The sequence below is a fragment of the Mya arenaria genome, chromosome 14 (assembly GCF_026914265.1).
Source record: "Mya arenaria isolate MELC-2E11 chromosome 14, ASM2691426v1".
Taxonomy (NCBI): domain Eukaryota; kingdom Metazoa; phylum Mollusca; class Bivalvia; order Myida; family Myidae; genus Mya; species Mya arenaria.
This window is the reverse complement of record NC_069135.1, coordinates 4,255,041-4,268,642: the sequence shown is the minus strand read 5'-3', so window position 1 is coordinate 4,268,642 and position 13,602 is coordinate 4,255,041. Positions and strand designations below refer to the sequence as shown.

The window sequence follows — 13,602 nt, the reverse complement described above, 5'->3', positions numbered from 1 at the left end:
GGGGGCCAGAGGCCCCTGGAAGCTCCTTGAACATAGCCATTTTAGTGGATATGAAATGCCTTTTCCAGGCTTTAATTTTAAATGATGAGGAGTATTGGAATAAGGTTTTTCAGACAAATATGACTATGAATAAGTATACTGATATACATGTGACACTACATACTAAAGAATATCCTGCATAAGCAAGCCAGTAATCATGATTTACTAATTTTATTTTAAAAACCTCAAAATTAACCATGCTAAAATACCATATTAATCTGTCACTTTAAAGAACATGGTGCAATAAGCAATTTGTCAAATCACTTCGCAATTCGGCCGAGATCGTTGCTAAGTTACCGGTACGGTACAAAAGACCATTAATCATTCTTGTTAATTGGCATCCTACTAATCAGCATTTTTGTAAATATCAAAGACAAAATAAAACTGTCAAAACATAAAGAAAACAACATTACTAAGGTGTTATAAATTATCTACAGTGTATAAAATGTTACGACATTTTGGGGGGAAATTTGACATATACAGTACTGCAGTCGTCTGCACTTACACTCCGACCTGTTTTGGCAGTCTGATTTGATTTTTTTAGCAGCACTTCTGATAATAAACTTGTTTTTACAAGTCAGAGGTAATATTTCTTCTGTTTCTCAATCAAAAACACTGGCACTTGACAAGTCTCAACCATGACGTATTTAATGCGTATTTTCCGAAAATCTAAAAATAGTAACAAATATCAAGTTTTTGTTTACATTGTTTCCGTCATTGTTTTTGTCTGAAAATTTAAGAAATTAGAAATTCTACCGCTTTTGAACACAAACTACCGCTATTGAGACCTAATTCTACCTCTCTGTCATTGCCAAAGTAAACTCAGCAAGTTTGCGGTTATTTTTGAGAGGCCTTTTGTAAGTTTTGCGGTATCGGAAGTAGAGGATTACCTTATATGGAAAATGCTTAAAATAGCACATGACGTATTGCAAAGGTTACGATCTACGCACACTTCTGGAGAAATGACCCGGAAACTGATGCTTTCTGTCACGGAAAGCTCACGAGAGAGATTCAATTTGAATTTCTTGAGATTGAAACTGAGATTTAAGCTCGCTTAGATATCATCGCTGACCAAACTTGAAAACAAAATACTACTTGCGCCTTTTTATTTAATATCATTGTGACTAAGGACCGCGTCTGCCATATATGGAAACTTTCGTGATTCTCCTCAATGACGTTAATCTTCCGATCGATTTGATTAGTCGAGCAGCAAGTCGTGTTTTTCCGCCTATTTCCGTGAAATATACGTCACAGCGTCGTTTCAAAATACCGCAGTGTTTGGATAAGACAATAATAACATAAGTTATCGCAGATCTATACCAACGTCAAAGCATCGAATAAGCGATGGAAAATATATTTCAAGGTCCCAGCCTAACCCCCTCCCCCCCCCCCCCCAATTTTCTCAACGGATCTCGACGAATTGGAAATTCGACCCTCCGGGAATACGAAAATCCGAAATTTCTGGAAAACTTTTACCCATGTACATGATGTATTTGCTGAAGCATTGACTTAAAAGTGGTTACATGCAAAACCTTAACAAGAACTTCTCTCTTGAATACAAAAGGGGCCATTATTTGAATTTAATGCAAACTAGAGTTATCTTACTTGGTTATTTAAGTAGGTTGGATGATTGAGTACCATTGTATAAAGTCTCAATGCAATACCTCAAGCAGTTGCTGAGATATAAACCTATGTATGCTTGCACGCAAAACCTTAACCAGAATTTCTAAGTCAAATAATAAAGGCCCATTATTTGCATTAAATGCAAACTAGAGTTATCTAACTTGGTTAATTAGTTAGGTTGGATGGTTGAGTACCATTGTATCAAGTCTCAATGCAATACCTCAAGTAGTTGCTGAAATATTAACCTATGTTTGCTTGCACGCAAAACCTTAACCAGAATTTCTAAGTCAAATAATAAAGGCCTATTATTTGCATTAAATGCAAACTAGAGTTATCTAACTTCAATAATTTAGTAGGTTAGATAGTTAGGAATACATATCTAAAGTTTCAATGCAATAACTGATGTTTTTACTGAGATAATGACTTAAAGGTGCTTACATGCAAAACCTTAACCAAGGTGTGACGCTGACGCTTACACTTGGATGAGTAGTATAGCTCTCCATATTCTTCGAATAGTCGAGCTAATAAGCTTACAAACCACCAAAACAAGCTCAATATCACTTCTTGTTGGTACACATATAAACATGCATGTTACCTTAAGGTTTGCCTCTGTCCTCATGGAGGAATCTAGGTAACGTCCCAGGGTGAAAATCTGCTTCCGGCTGTAGTCAAGGCACATCTTATGGCAAGATCTGGCACTGGGGCCTCCCTATATGAATATAGTACATTAAATACAAAACAGAAAAATATATAAAGGTTCAAATATTTTTATTGATAAAAAGGTGTTTATATGGAAAATAATGTATGTAATGATGTTTAATGTTGGCATTAACATTGTGAACTACAGCATTCAAAAAGGAGCCAATAGTTGTAAAGGTTCAATCTTAAAAAAAAACCAGAGATGTTTGTCAAACATTATGCCCCATGTTGTCAGAAATATTTGGACAATTGAATTATATATGCATGGATTAAAATGCCAGATGATTTGTCATTTCACAAACAATGCCTATGAATCAGTTTTGAGATACTGACCAATTGTTCATTCCAAGTTTGTGGATAATATCTGAGGCACTGTCCAGTTATCACTCAGACAAGCCTTTTGCATTCAAGGTCACGGTTACATTGACCTTTGACCTGATAAACTCAAAATTTATAGGGGTCATCTTCTGGTCACACCCATCTTTCATGTCAATTTTGATGCCCATGGGTGCGGATGTTGTCAAATTATCACTTGGACAACTTTTTCGCATTTAAAATCCCTGAGACCTTGATATTTGATCTTAAAATCAATAGGGGTCATCTACAGGTCAGACGGAGTCCCATGTCAAGTTTAAAGACAATATGTCTTGGCATAATGTAGTTATTACTTGCACAAGCTATCATGTCCAGGTCACTGTGACCTTGACCTCTGACCCAATGACCACAAAATCCATCAGGGTCATCTACTAGTCATGCCCAACATCTATGATGTCTATTTGAGAGCCATCGTTGCAGGAATTGTTGAATTATCATACAAACAAGTTTTTTTCATTCTTAGGTCACATTGACCTTGACTTCAAAATCAAATGGGTCATATACCAGTCAGATCCAGCCTTTATGTCAAGTTTGGGGACCATAGGTCTTGAGTTATCACTAGGACAAGCTATTTTGCTTTCAAGGTCACTATGATCAGATGACTTCAAAACTAATAGGGGTCATCTAAAGGTCAGACCAAGAGTGAAGACCATTGGTCAAGGCATTGTTGAGATATCACTTCAACACGCTTTTTCGGGTTCAAAGTCAGTGTGATCTAAACTTTTGACAAACCCGGCAGGAAGGCACTTTTCAATTATGCCGCCCCCCTTCAGAAGCAAATTTAACCTCTGAGGGTCCAAATTAGCGAAAAAAGCACCAACCCATATACTATTAAAATTATTGCCTTTCCCCAGGTGTAATATGTTTTACTGGAATAGCCCTAAGTAGAAGTGTCTGAAATGTATGTTTTATTGGATATTGTGTACTTAAAATGGTTATTGCCTTCTTCAGGATTGGGTTTTGTTTTTTTACACATATTCTAATGAAAAAATTATTTGATAACAGACCCCACCCAGTTTTCATTTCCCTATGAATATATGGACTGAGTTCTTATTACCGTGCTAACAGGCCATAAACTATATGTACAATATCCTGATGTTCCTCTATCCACAAACCAAGTTTTATTACTTTAGCTTGCATACTTCTTGAGTTATTGTAGCATTTTTCTGGACAAACAGAGGGTAAAAAAATGGAAGAGTACTTATAACATACCTCCTCTGCAGCATTCTTAGAGAGGCAGGACCATGCACGAGAAGGTACATGGTAGGACCAGAGATCTGCAAGGTCTTGGTTCCCATCCCAGCCCCCATACAGGTAAAGCATCTCAGACTGGACATCCATTGCCATTTGATGTCCACCACGCATCCCTGGCCGGTTCACAACCTCTTCCAAATCTGCAGGGATATAAATAACATCATCCCGTATATTGTGTATATTGTATATTGTGTATACTGTGAAAATGCTTAATTACTATTAACATTTTACAATGCATATAGCACTATTCAACTGTCAACATGGTAACATTACTATGAATTGAGTATAAAAGAAATTTCTGAGGATTGGAAGTCCATAATAAGAGCAGTCACAGACTACCATATCCCCTGCTGAATTAAGAACAGGATTACAATTAAACAATAGAAAATAAAAAAAAGTACTGCATCCAGAGTTATGGTTCTTATACACTGCCCTTTTCCTAAATGAGACCTGTTTATATATATATGAAGTATGAAGTCACTACCTCAAAGTCTTTTCGAGTTATGCTCTAACAAAATATGAGAATGAAAATTAACAAAAGGCAATAACTCAAAAGATACTGCATGCAGAGATAATTATGGTTCTATGCATTGTACTTTTCCAAAATGATATATATCTGTAAATAAAGTTTAAAGTATATACCTTTAAGACTTTTTCAGTTACGCTCAGGACAAAAAAGTATGAAAATTAATAAAAGGCAATAACTTAAACAAGAGGGCCCTGAAGGCCCTTTATCGCTCACCTGATCCAATAAAGATCATCAACAATAACATTCATTAGAAGCCAACATAGACGAGGTAGTGACTGATCACCACTACCGGCCCGGCCATCTAGAGGGTGTACCGAGATAAGGGGCGAAACACCCAGTGACAGATGGGCAGTCGGCTGAGGACGTCTATATAAGCAGTACAGTTGTATCTTCACAACTGATCAAGTTCCATGAACATATGGTCATAAATGTGGCCTCTACTAGAGTGTTAAAATACTTTTCCTATTATTTGACCTGGTGACCTAGTTTTTGACCGCACATGACCCAGATTCAAACTTGGCCTAGAGCTAATCAATATAAACATTCTGACTAAGTTCCATGGACATACAGTCCTAAATGTGACCTCTAGAGTGCTAACAAGCTTTTCCTATGATTTGACCTAATGACCTAGTTTTTTACCACAATTGACCTAGATTTAAACTTGACTTAAAGATTACTAATATAAACATTCTGACCAACTGTCATTAAGATACAGTTATAAATGTGACCTCTAGAGTGTTAACAAGCTTTTTCTTAAATTTGACCTGGTGACCTAGTTTTTGACTGCACATGACCCAGATTCGAACATGGCTTAGAGGTAATCAATATAAACATTCTAACCAAGATTCCAGATTATACAGTCATAAATGTGACCCCTAGAGTGCAAACAAGCTTTTCCTATGATTTGACCTTGTGATCTAGTTTTTGACCGCACATGACCCAGTTTTAAACTTGATTTAGAGATAAGTAATGTTAACATGCTGACCAACTTTCATGAAGAAACCTTTATAAATGTGACCTCTAGAGTGTTAACAAGCTTTTCCTTTAATTTGACCTGGTGACCTAGTTTTTGACCGCACATGACCCAGATTCGAACTTGGACTAGAGCTCATTAGTATAAACATTCTGACTAAGTTTCATGAACATATAGTCCTAAATGTGACCTCGAGAGTGTTAACAAGCTTTTCCTATGATTTGTCCTGATGACCTAGTTTTTGACCGCACATGACCCAGATTTGAATTCTGACCATTTTTCATGAAGATACAGTCATAAATGAGACCTCTACAGTGTTAACAAGATTTTCCTTCATTTTGACCTGGTGACCTAGTTTTTGACCGCACATGACCCACAATCCAACTTGACCTAGAGAGTATTAATAATAACATACTTACCAAGTTTCCTGAAGATACAGTCATAAACTTGACCTCTATAGTGTTAACAAGCTTTTCCTTTAATTTGACCTGGTGACCTTGTTTTTAACCCCAGATGACCAAATATCGAACTCATCCAAGATTATTTTGAGAGTAACATTCTGACCAAGTTTCAATAAGATAGTGCCCAAATTGTGACCTCAAGAGTGTTAACAGTCAAATTGTTGATGACGGATGACGACAACGGAAGACCACAATAGCTCACCTTGAGCACTTCGTGCTCAGGTGAGCTAAAAATGCTGCAGACAAAGTTATGGTTCTTATGAACTTTAGTTCTCCTCAATGAGAGCTTTCTGTATATAAAGTATGAGGTAAATGCCTCAAAGACCTTTCAAGTCAATCTCCGGACAAGATTGCCCAGTTAACACACATGCAGGCACACACACACGCCTTCTAACAACTGTTATGTAAATATTTGATTGAGAAAATTATCTTAAAATGAGGGTGTTCAAAAATTTCATTTGTACAGTATGTACTTAATCAGGTTAAAGAATTCTTACCAAGATCTTTACCAAATTAGTCTTATAAAATGATTCAACAATCAGAGCAATCTTTAAAAAAAAATTATACTTAGATAATTGAATACACAATGTCAACAACATGTATAAATGTCAATAACTCAAAATAATAGTACAGTTGTGACTTGAAACACAATATTATACATCCAAGTCCTACCTGAGCTGATGGGTACTATGGGTGTCCATGTTGGCTTGTAGTCCTGTTCTCCAATATACTCCTCAAACAAACCCTCTGTTATACAAATATACAGTTTATAAGCATCTAATATACAAATGTAGACATATATGTTTGCTAAGAAAATCTTGCATTCAATTTGAAAAATTAAAAGAATCATAAAAATGGTAACGTAAAATCAATATTATAACATTCGCTTTTTAAAACATTCTGCAATAGGACTTTGTTAATAAGTGCCTCTCACCAGCACAGGCCCTTGTGATAAGCTGCTCACAGGCATCATAGTTCCCCTGTCGGACCAACAGTTTGTGAAGTTCGGTGAGTATTGGGTGTTCAAGCTCCACACGGGTCCGCTTCTGGAGTGCCTCATACGCCTCTGTGTACTGACGCTGTCGGAAGTGCTTCAGACACAGGCGGATTGCCTCCCGTTCTCGATGCTGAGGAATAGATTCAGGGACGAAATGTGAAATATATATTGATGAATTTAGTTTTAAGCAATGCTTTTGAACAAGCTGATGTTATTCTATCTAAATTCTTATCTAATCAAATAAGAAAAATATCTGAAAATTTTGTTGCTATGCCAACACAACTTTAACAAATGTCAACAGGTCAGGCAGTACTATTCTTACTCCAAATTACTAACTTATCCGGACTATTCAAGAGCACATGTCAAATAGTTTCAGTGAAATAAATGAGAACTTGTCCACCATGTTTTGCCAATCTGCCATTGAATACTTACTTTTGAACACTCATTAAGTTGTGCCAAGTGAGAAAGTGCTGTATTATATACCAGTCGCCGACACTTTTCTATTATTCAAGTCAGGTAACATGAGATATAGTAATGATAACCAAATGAAATTGTAATATACTAATTAAATTTGACCTCGAACTCTTACCGAATGGTACCAAGTAAGACAGGGTTGCACAATGTCCCAGTCATCAACGCCATTCAGTTGCACGTGCCAAATACTGAAATTGAAGCTCGGGCCCCAGGTCTGCAGAGGCACTGCACAAGAAAATGGACAGTCAAAATTATGTAAGGTAGGAAGTGAATTTATACATTCAAGTAGGGTTTTACTGTTTTAATTATGAAATTATATGCCGAACACATGTGGCAAGTTATTCTAAAATCTGTCCATACAAGAGAAAGCTACAGCCCGAATACAAGAAGTTGAGCCGGACACACGGACGTACGATTGCAATTTTTATATGCCCACTTTTGGGGGCATTAAAGGAGTCATGATGATCTAAGAGTAAACTTATCACAACCCTTTTTAAAATTGATCCATTAAGGAATTTTTGCTATTAACAATAATTTTTAAGTTTGCAAGAGAGTGAATGTTGGAGTAAATTTGTTATTATGATACTTATAACTATTCATTTGGTACCAATTTACAATACAAATTAATTGATGTATACAAACCGAACTTAGTTAACAGTGATAATGCCAAGCTTCATATCTACACATGTATGCCTCAAGTATTACAAAAACTGAATTACAAACCAATCTTTATATAGCGGCATGGGAAATGGTTTCCATCAATATCATTTTTTATTGGGAACGTCTCTGGAATATGGTCATTTTTCAACCCACTGAAATGAAAATTATGTACCATTTAATTTCACATATGATCAATTTCTGAATAACATGTTCATTTGATTTCTATTCAAAACATGTATCAGACAATGCAAAAGTTAAAAAAAGTATCATTTGGTGCGACAACCTCAGAAATTTTGTCAGTCTAAAACAGAATTTATTGGACAAATATTAGTGGCCGCGGCTGCGTTAGACAGTTGGCCGCTTAATGCACATACTTTAACTTTATATAGTAAAAACATACGGGGGGAATTCGGAGTGGCCCAATAAGGCAGGTGGCCCTTAAAACAGGTGACTGTTCAAGCAGGTTTGACTGTATCTTACTTGATAATTTAAGAAATTTTAATCATTGAGTACAGTTCTATAAGGTCTCAGTGCAATACATCATGTTGTTGCTGAAATACTAACTTATGTGTGCTCACATGCAAAACATAAACATGAATTTCTAAGTCATTTAATAAAGGGCAATAATTTGTATATGAAAGAAAGAGTTCTCTTACTAGATTCATTAAATCAGTTGGGTAGTAGAAATCACACATCTAAAGTTTCAATGCATTACATGATGCATTTGCTGAGATAATGACTTAAATGTGGTTACATGCAAAACCTTAACCAAGGTGTGAAGCCAACGCCAGCGTGAGTAGTATAGCTCTTGTTATTCTTCAAATAGTCAAGCTAAAGATGAAGTTTTCTTATAAAACATATTCTCAATTTTAAGGGTTTTAAATCCTTGACGAGCATTACATCTTCATTATTCTATTCCATCTAAATGTGAAACTGTCGGTCAAAGGGACTAAATCCCTTAAAATTTTAGTCTGTCTGCGTCCAAATTTACCAGCCAGTATTGTCGAAGTTAAGGCTTTTGCAATGTTTGATGTACGTCAAAATGTGGGGAAACTAAGGCAAATATTTCAAAATATTTTGGTCATTAAATCATAAAATTAGAATTAGAAGGCAAGGCTACCAACAAAATCAACTTCATTTCAAGAGGATAATCAGCTTCAAAACGTATTCAAGCTCATATATAAATACCTTTCTAAGAGTTCCATCATTAATTCATCACTGAGGCCCCCAAACACCTTGAACTTCTTCAGATTACAGACATGGGTCTTCTCATACTTCCCAAATGTGACAGTGTTCACAATTGATGGCTGCTCTAGCTTAAGAATCAGGTACTACAAATAGAAATAACAAAAATCATTATAGAATCAATGATTACTATTAATATATAAGATTCAATGGTGCAAGGAAATTTACTATTTTGTGTTTTGAAAAAGGCACCTTATTTGTGACTGTTTATTCAACTGTATTTTGATTGCCTTTTATGATGTTATAACAAAACGTTTTCCATAAAAAAGCTTGTGAATCCAAACAAAAACCTGTGGAGGATGATTAGAATCCGATGACCATCTAGATGACTGGTCTGCTGGCTTGTCGAGAAAAACATTCCTGAAACAGAAATAGCATTCATTTTTTGCGCGATTAATCACCAAAATAGTTTAGTGTTACAGGGTTCTGATTAAGTTTCAGTTGGACTCTCAAATAGTTACTAAAGTTACTGGCTCCACTTAAATTTCCTTATTTTTCAAATAAAGAGCCAGCAGAATTACCATTTCAATCGTTTATTTTTGCCAGTAGCTGTTTCCTATTGTGAAAATTGGTGGTAGAGTGTGGGTACCCCCTTGCAAGTCTTACTAAAGATGTAAGAAATGGTACAGGTTGCTTCCTTGTCTGAGACTCAGCAATTAGCATTAATAGATTGTAGTCTTGGCAGATTGCACAACTAGCACTGGTCAATTAAAGTTTACACCCTGAAACTTTGTGTGTACCTTGTATTAGTGTAACCAATGGTTGAATTTTGCACAAGCCCAAATGAAGTTCCAGGTTTTGTTATATAATTCAGACTTGTGCTGTTCTATGTTTCTTGTTTGTGATTTTGTGTTCTATGTCTTTGGCATTTGCCCATTGCCACTAAACCGGGTTTATGTTTAAACTTTTTGCTACTGAGCATGTTTCTATAGCTTTTTGCATAAATATTGTGGGTAACAATCTTATCATATGATAATGAACAGATAGGATTCTAATTATTTTTTAAAAATCTTAATTTTGATGACACCACCATGTACATTAAGGTTAAAATCTTATAATCATTTGACCAATATGATTCATGTTTGTTCAAGAAAAGTAAATTATATAGATACGGATACCTTGACCTGTGTTTAAAAGGTGTCTTCAATCCTCATGTGGAATTTCCCATTTTGAGACGTTTATGCATTCAAATTTCCCAATTTGCAGAATTTCACGCATTTAAATTTCCCAAAATGAAAAGGCTAGGCCTCCTCACAATTTTTGGTGAAAAAGCCCTGTGATGACTATCACTGGACAATAGAATCCATACAAGATTGTCAGATGATATGATCCAGATAGGCAGACCATACCACCTATTTTTATGATATGTTATAATGTACTTGATTGGTAGAGGATACTAATGAGACTAAACAGCCATAAGGCCAAAATTAAGGGGGAAGTATGCCCCCAGTTAAGCAGATCCGATACGGCCGAATTAGGCAACAATATGGCTACATCATTTAGTTTATATTGTCTCTTGCAAAGATGTATAGTCTTTCAATATAGGCTGTGTTGTTCGCTAATCAGGGCAGTATTGTCATTCAATATGAGACAAATTTTGGTCAATCTGAGAATTATTGTCTGCCAATTTGTGCTGTATTGTCCGTTTATAGCTACAATAATGAGCCATCAGGGATATGTTTTTTATTATTTTGTCATTTCTTATGTATCCCTGTAACACTACAACACTCTGCCATTTAACAAGGGGCGAAAGATATAGTAATATTATGCATCGATGTTGAATAATAATGACCAAGTAGTTCAATATATACCTGACTGTGATCTAAAGGGGCTTATGCTGTTCCAGAGGTCAAAGGTTGTGGGTTAAAGTCCTTTTATATTTTATAAGTAATACATACTGTCATATTCATACTTTAATGTGATAGTTATATATAACTTTCTCAACTATAACTTAATGTTACTAAATTATGTAAAGTGACTGTGATACAACTACAGCAATATTTATTTTAATGCATAAAGACTAACTTTCAATATATTTGTGCAATTTCGATTACAGCTATATTATTACTTAAATATGCAATGCCTCCCTATGCCATGCCACCAAAACAAAGGACCACAATGGAAATAAGAGTTTTCTCTTTTTTGTGTCATCCTTGGTTCAGTGTGCCTGTCATGGCTATTAATAATATCATGTATGTATAATGTTGTTTACTATATATACATGTAACAACCTGATCATTTCATAAATTCATTATATTTATTAAAAAAGCGCGATCATGTTTTGCCCGTAGTTAATGTTCTGTCAGTGTCTTGTTATGTATGTTACATGTATGTAAATGTTTAAGTTTGTGACGTATGAAAGTAGTTGGTTCAGTATGAGTGATTTACCTATTTATAGATTTATAGAGGGCGCTTTTACTAATCGATTTACCCGTGCTAACTTTCCCGGTCACTCATTCCTGTACTGAACACCGCAACCAACGGACCACTATTCATTGTTTACGTAAAGTGTTTAATATTCTTGCAAAAGAGTATTTTGCTGCCGGTAGGTTAGATTGTTATTTCATATTAGATCGAGTGTATTTTTTTACTTTTATTCATTATATATATGCATATATTGTGTAATTATCATTAATTATTGTGTTATTTGCAAAAAGGTGATGAATCATCTTTTATATTGCAGGCTTCATCTTCAACATCTACAATAAATATATATTCAAGACCTACAAAGGCGTTATATTATACCCCCTGTTACATTTGGCGCCCAACGAGGGACCCGTGTTATACGATATGCCTCAAGGTCATTGCGAATTGACCTTAGTCTCCGAAATTCAAGAACGAATTTCAAAATAGAGGGGGAATGTGTAACCGGGTATACGATGTATATAGCGGCACTTATACTGTCTCGCTATGGAGCTAGCTTTTATAGCGACGCGGTAGAGTGTCCGCCTGCAGAGCGAGAGGTCGTGGGTTCGAACCCCGACAGGTGCACATAGCAATTTGTGCAGTCTGTTACATTTGTAACCGGGTATACGATATGTATATAGCGGCACTTATACTGTCTCGCTATAGAGCTAGCTTTTATAGCGACGCGGTAGAGTGTCCGCCTGCAGAGCGAGAGGTCGTGGGTTCGAACCCCGACATGTGCACATTGCAATTTGTGCAGTCTGTTACATTTGGTGCCCAACGAGGGACCCGTGTTATACGATATGCCTCAAGGTCATTGCGAATTGACCTTTGTCTCCGAAATTCGAGGACGAATTTCAAAATGGAGGGGGAATGTGTAACCGGGTATACGATATGTATATAGCGGCACTTATACTGTCTCGCTATAGAGCTAGCTTTTATAGCGACGCGGTAGAGTGTCCGCCTGCAGAGCGAGAGGTCGTGGGTTCGAACCCCGACATGTGCACATTGCAATTTGTGCAGTCTGTTACATACATGTTGTTTATTTTAAATATCCATGTATGTACATTCCTTACTGAAATAAATCTATCTATCTATAAACCGGATTGAATTTGCCATTAGAGTCGTTATTTTCACATAAATAATTATTCTGGGTCATGGAGACTATTATTTACAAATATCGGGATACTTGATAAACAATTGAAACATCTAAGTGTGATATGATATCTGAACATGTTTTTTTTGCCATAATGATACAATTAAATATGTGTTTAATAGTAGGCAATAATATTTTAGTAGAAATTAGAATTATAACGGAGATAATTTCAAAATTGTAGCCGCGAGGATTCTCTGCCCAAGGACCATCTGCTACTTTTTGCTGGGATGGTGGACGTCACGAGTCTGCCATTATAAAAAAAAAATTGTCAAAAGACTCGTTGACAGCCACTTAGGTGGACATACCCTTTTTGCCAAGGAGTCTATTCTAAAATTAATTGTTATGGTTATCTAAGTCTAAAAAATCCGAACTTTTATTCACATGGATAACTGAACATCACGTTTCGTAATAGTCAAGTGTTACTGCGTCAAACTATGATGTAGATGTATATAACTACAGTTGATCACATAATTCTAACCATTCTAAGAATGTGTCGCGAAAACATAAGATCTTTTGAAATTAGACGGATTTCTTTCTACTGTCACACATTTATCATGAGTATATTAAATCTACAGCACGGATTGTCTCTTAGTACTTACTCAGGTTTGTAATTATATGAATAACTAGACCATTTGTGGATTTCAAATTTCAATGTTGACGATTTGCAAGCCATTCTTCTAAAACTTTCACGAATCGAAATTTGACAATTTC

At 35.8% G+C, this 13,602-nt stretch overlaps 1 protein-coding gene across 1 annotated transcript in view; it reads right to left on the bottom strand.

Moving 5' to 3' along the window:
• The window catches only part of LOC128217417 (muskelin-like), a 54,879-nt gene extending 41,304 nt beyond the window's left edge, over positions 1-13,575 (bottom strand). The window contains exons 1-9 of the mRNA XM_052924561.1: positions 13,491-13,575; positions 9,620-9,689; positions 9,273-9,415; positions 8,148-8,236; positions 7,540-7,649; positions 6,888-7,080; positions 6,626-6,700; positions 3,949-4,130; positions 2,258-2,371 (exon numbers count right to left, since the gene is read on the bottom strand). Coding sequence (XP_052780521.1) covers positions 2,258-2,371; positions 3,949-4,130; positions 6,626-6,700; positions 6,888-7,080; positions 7,540-7,649; positions 8,148-8,236; positions 9,273-9,415; positions 9,620-9,689; positions 13,491-13,564 — 1,050 coding nt within the window. The 5' untranslated portion in view covers positions 13,565-13,575. The remainder of the gene's footprint in view (positions 1-2,257; positions 2,372-3,948; positions 4,131-6,625; positions 6,701-6,887; positions 7,081-7,539; positions 7,650-8,147; positions 8,237-9,272; positions 9,416-9,619; positions 9,690-13,490) is intronic.
• Positions 13,576-13,602: the final 27 nt, after the last annotated feature.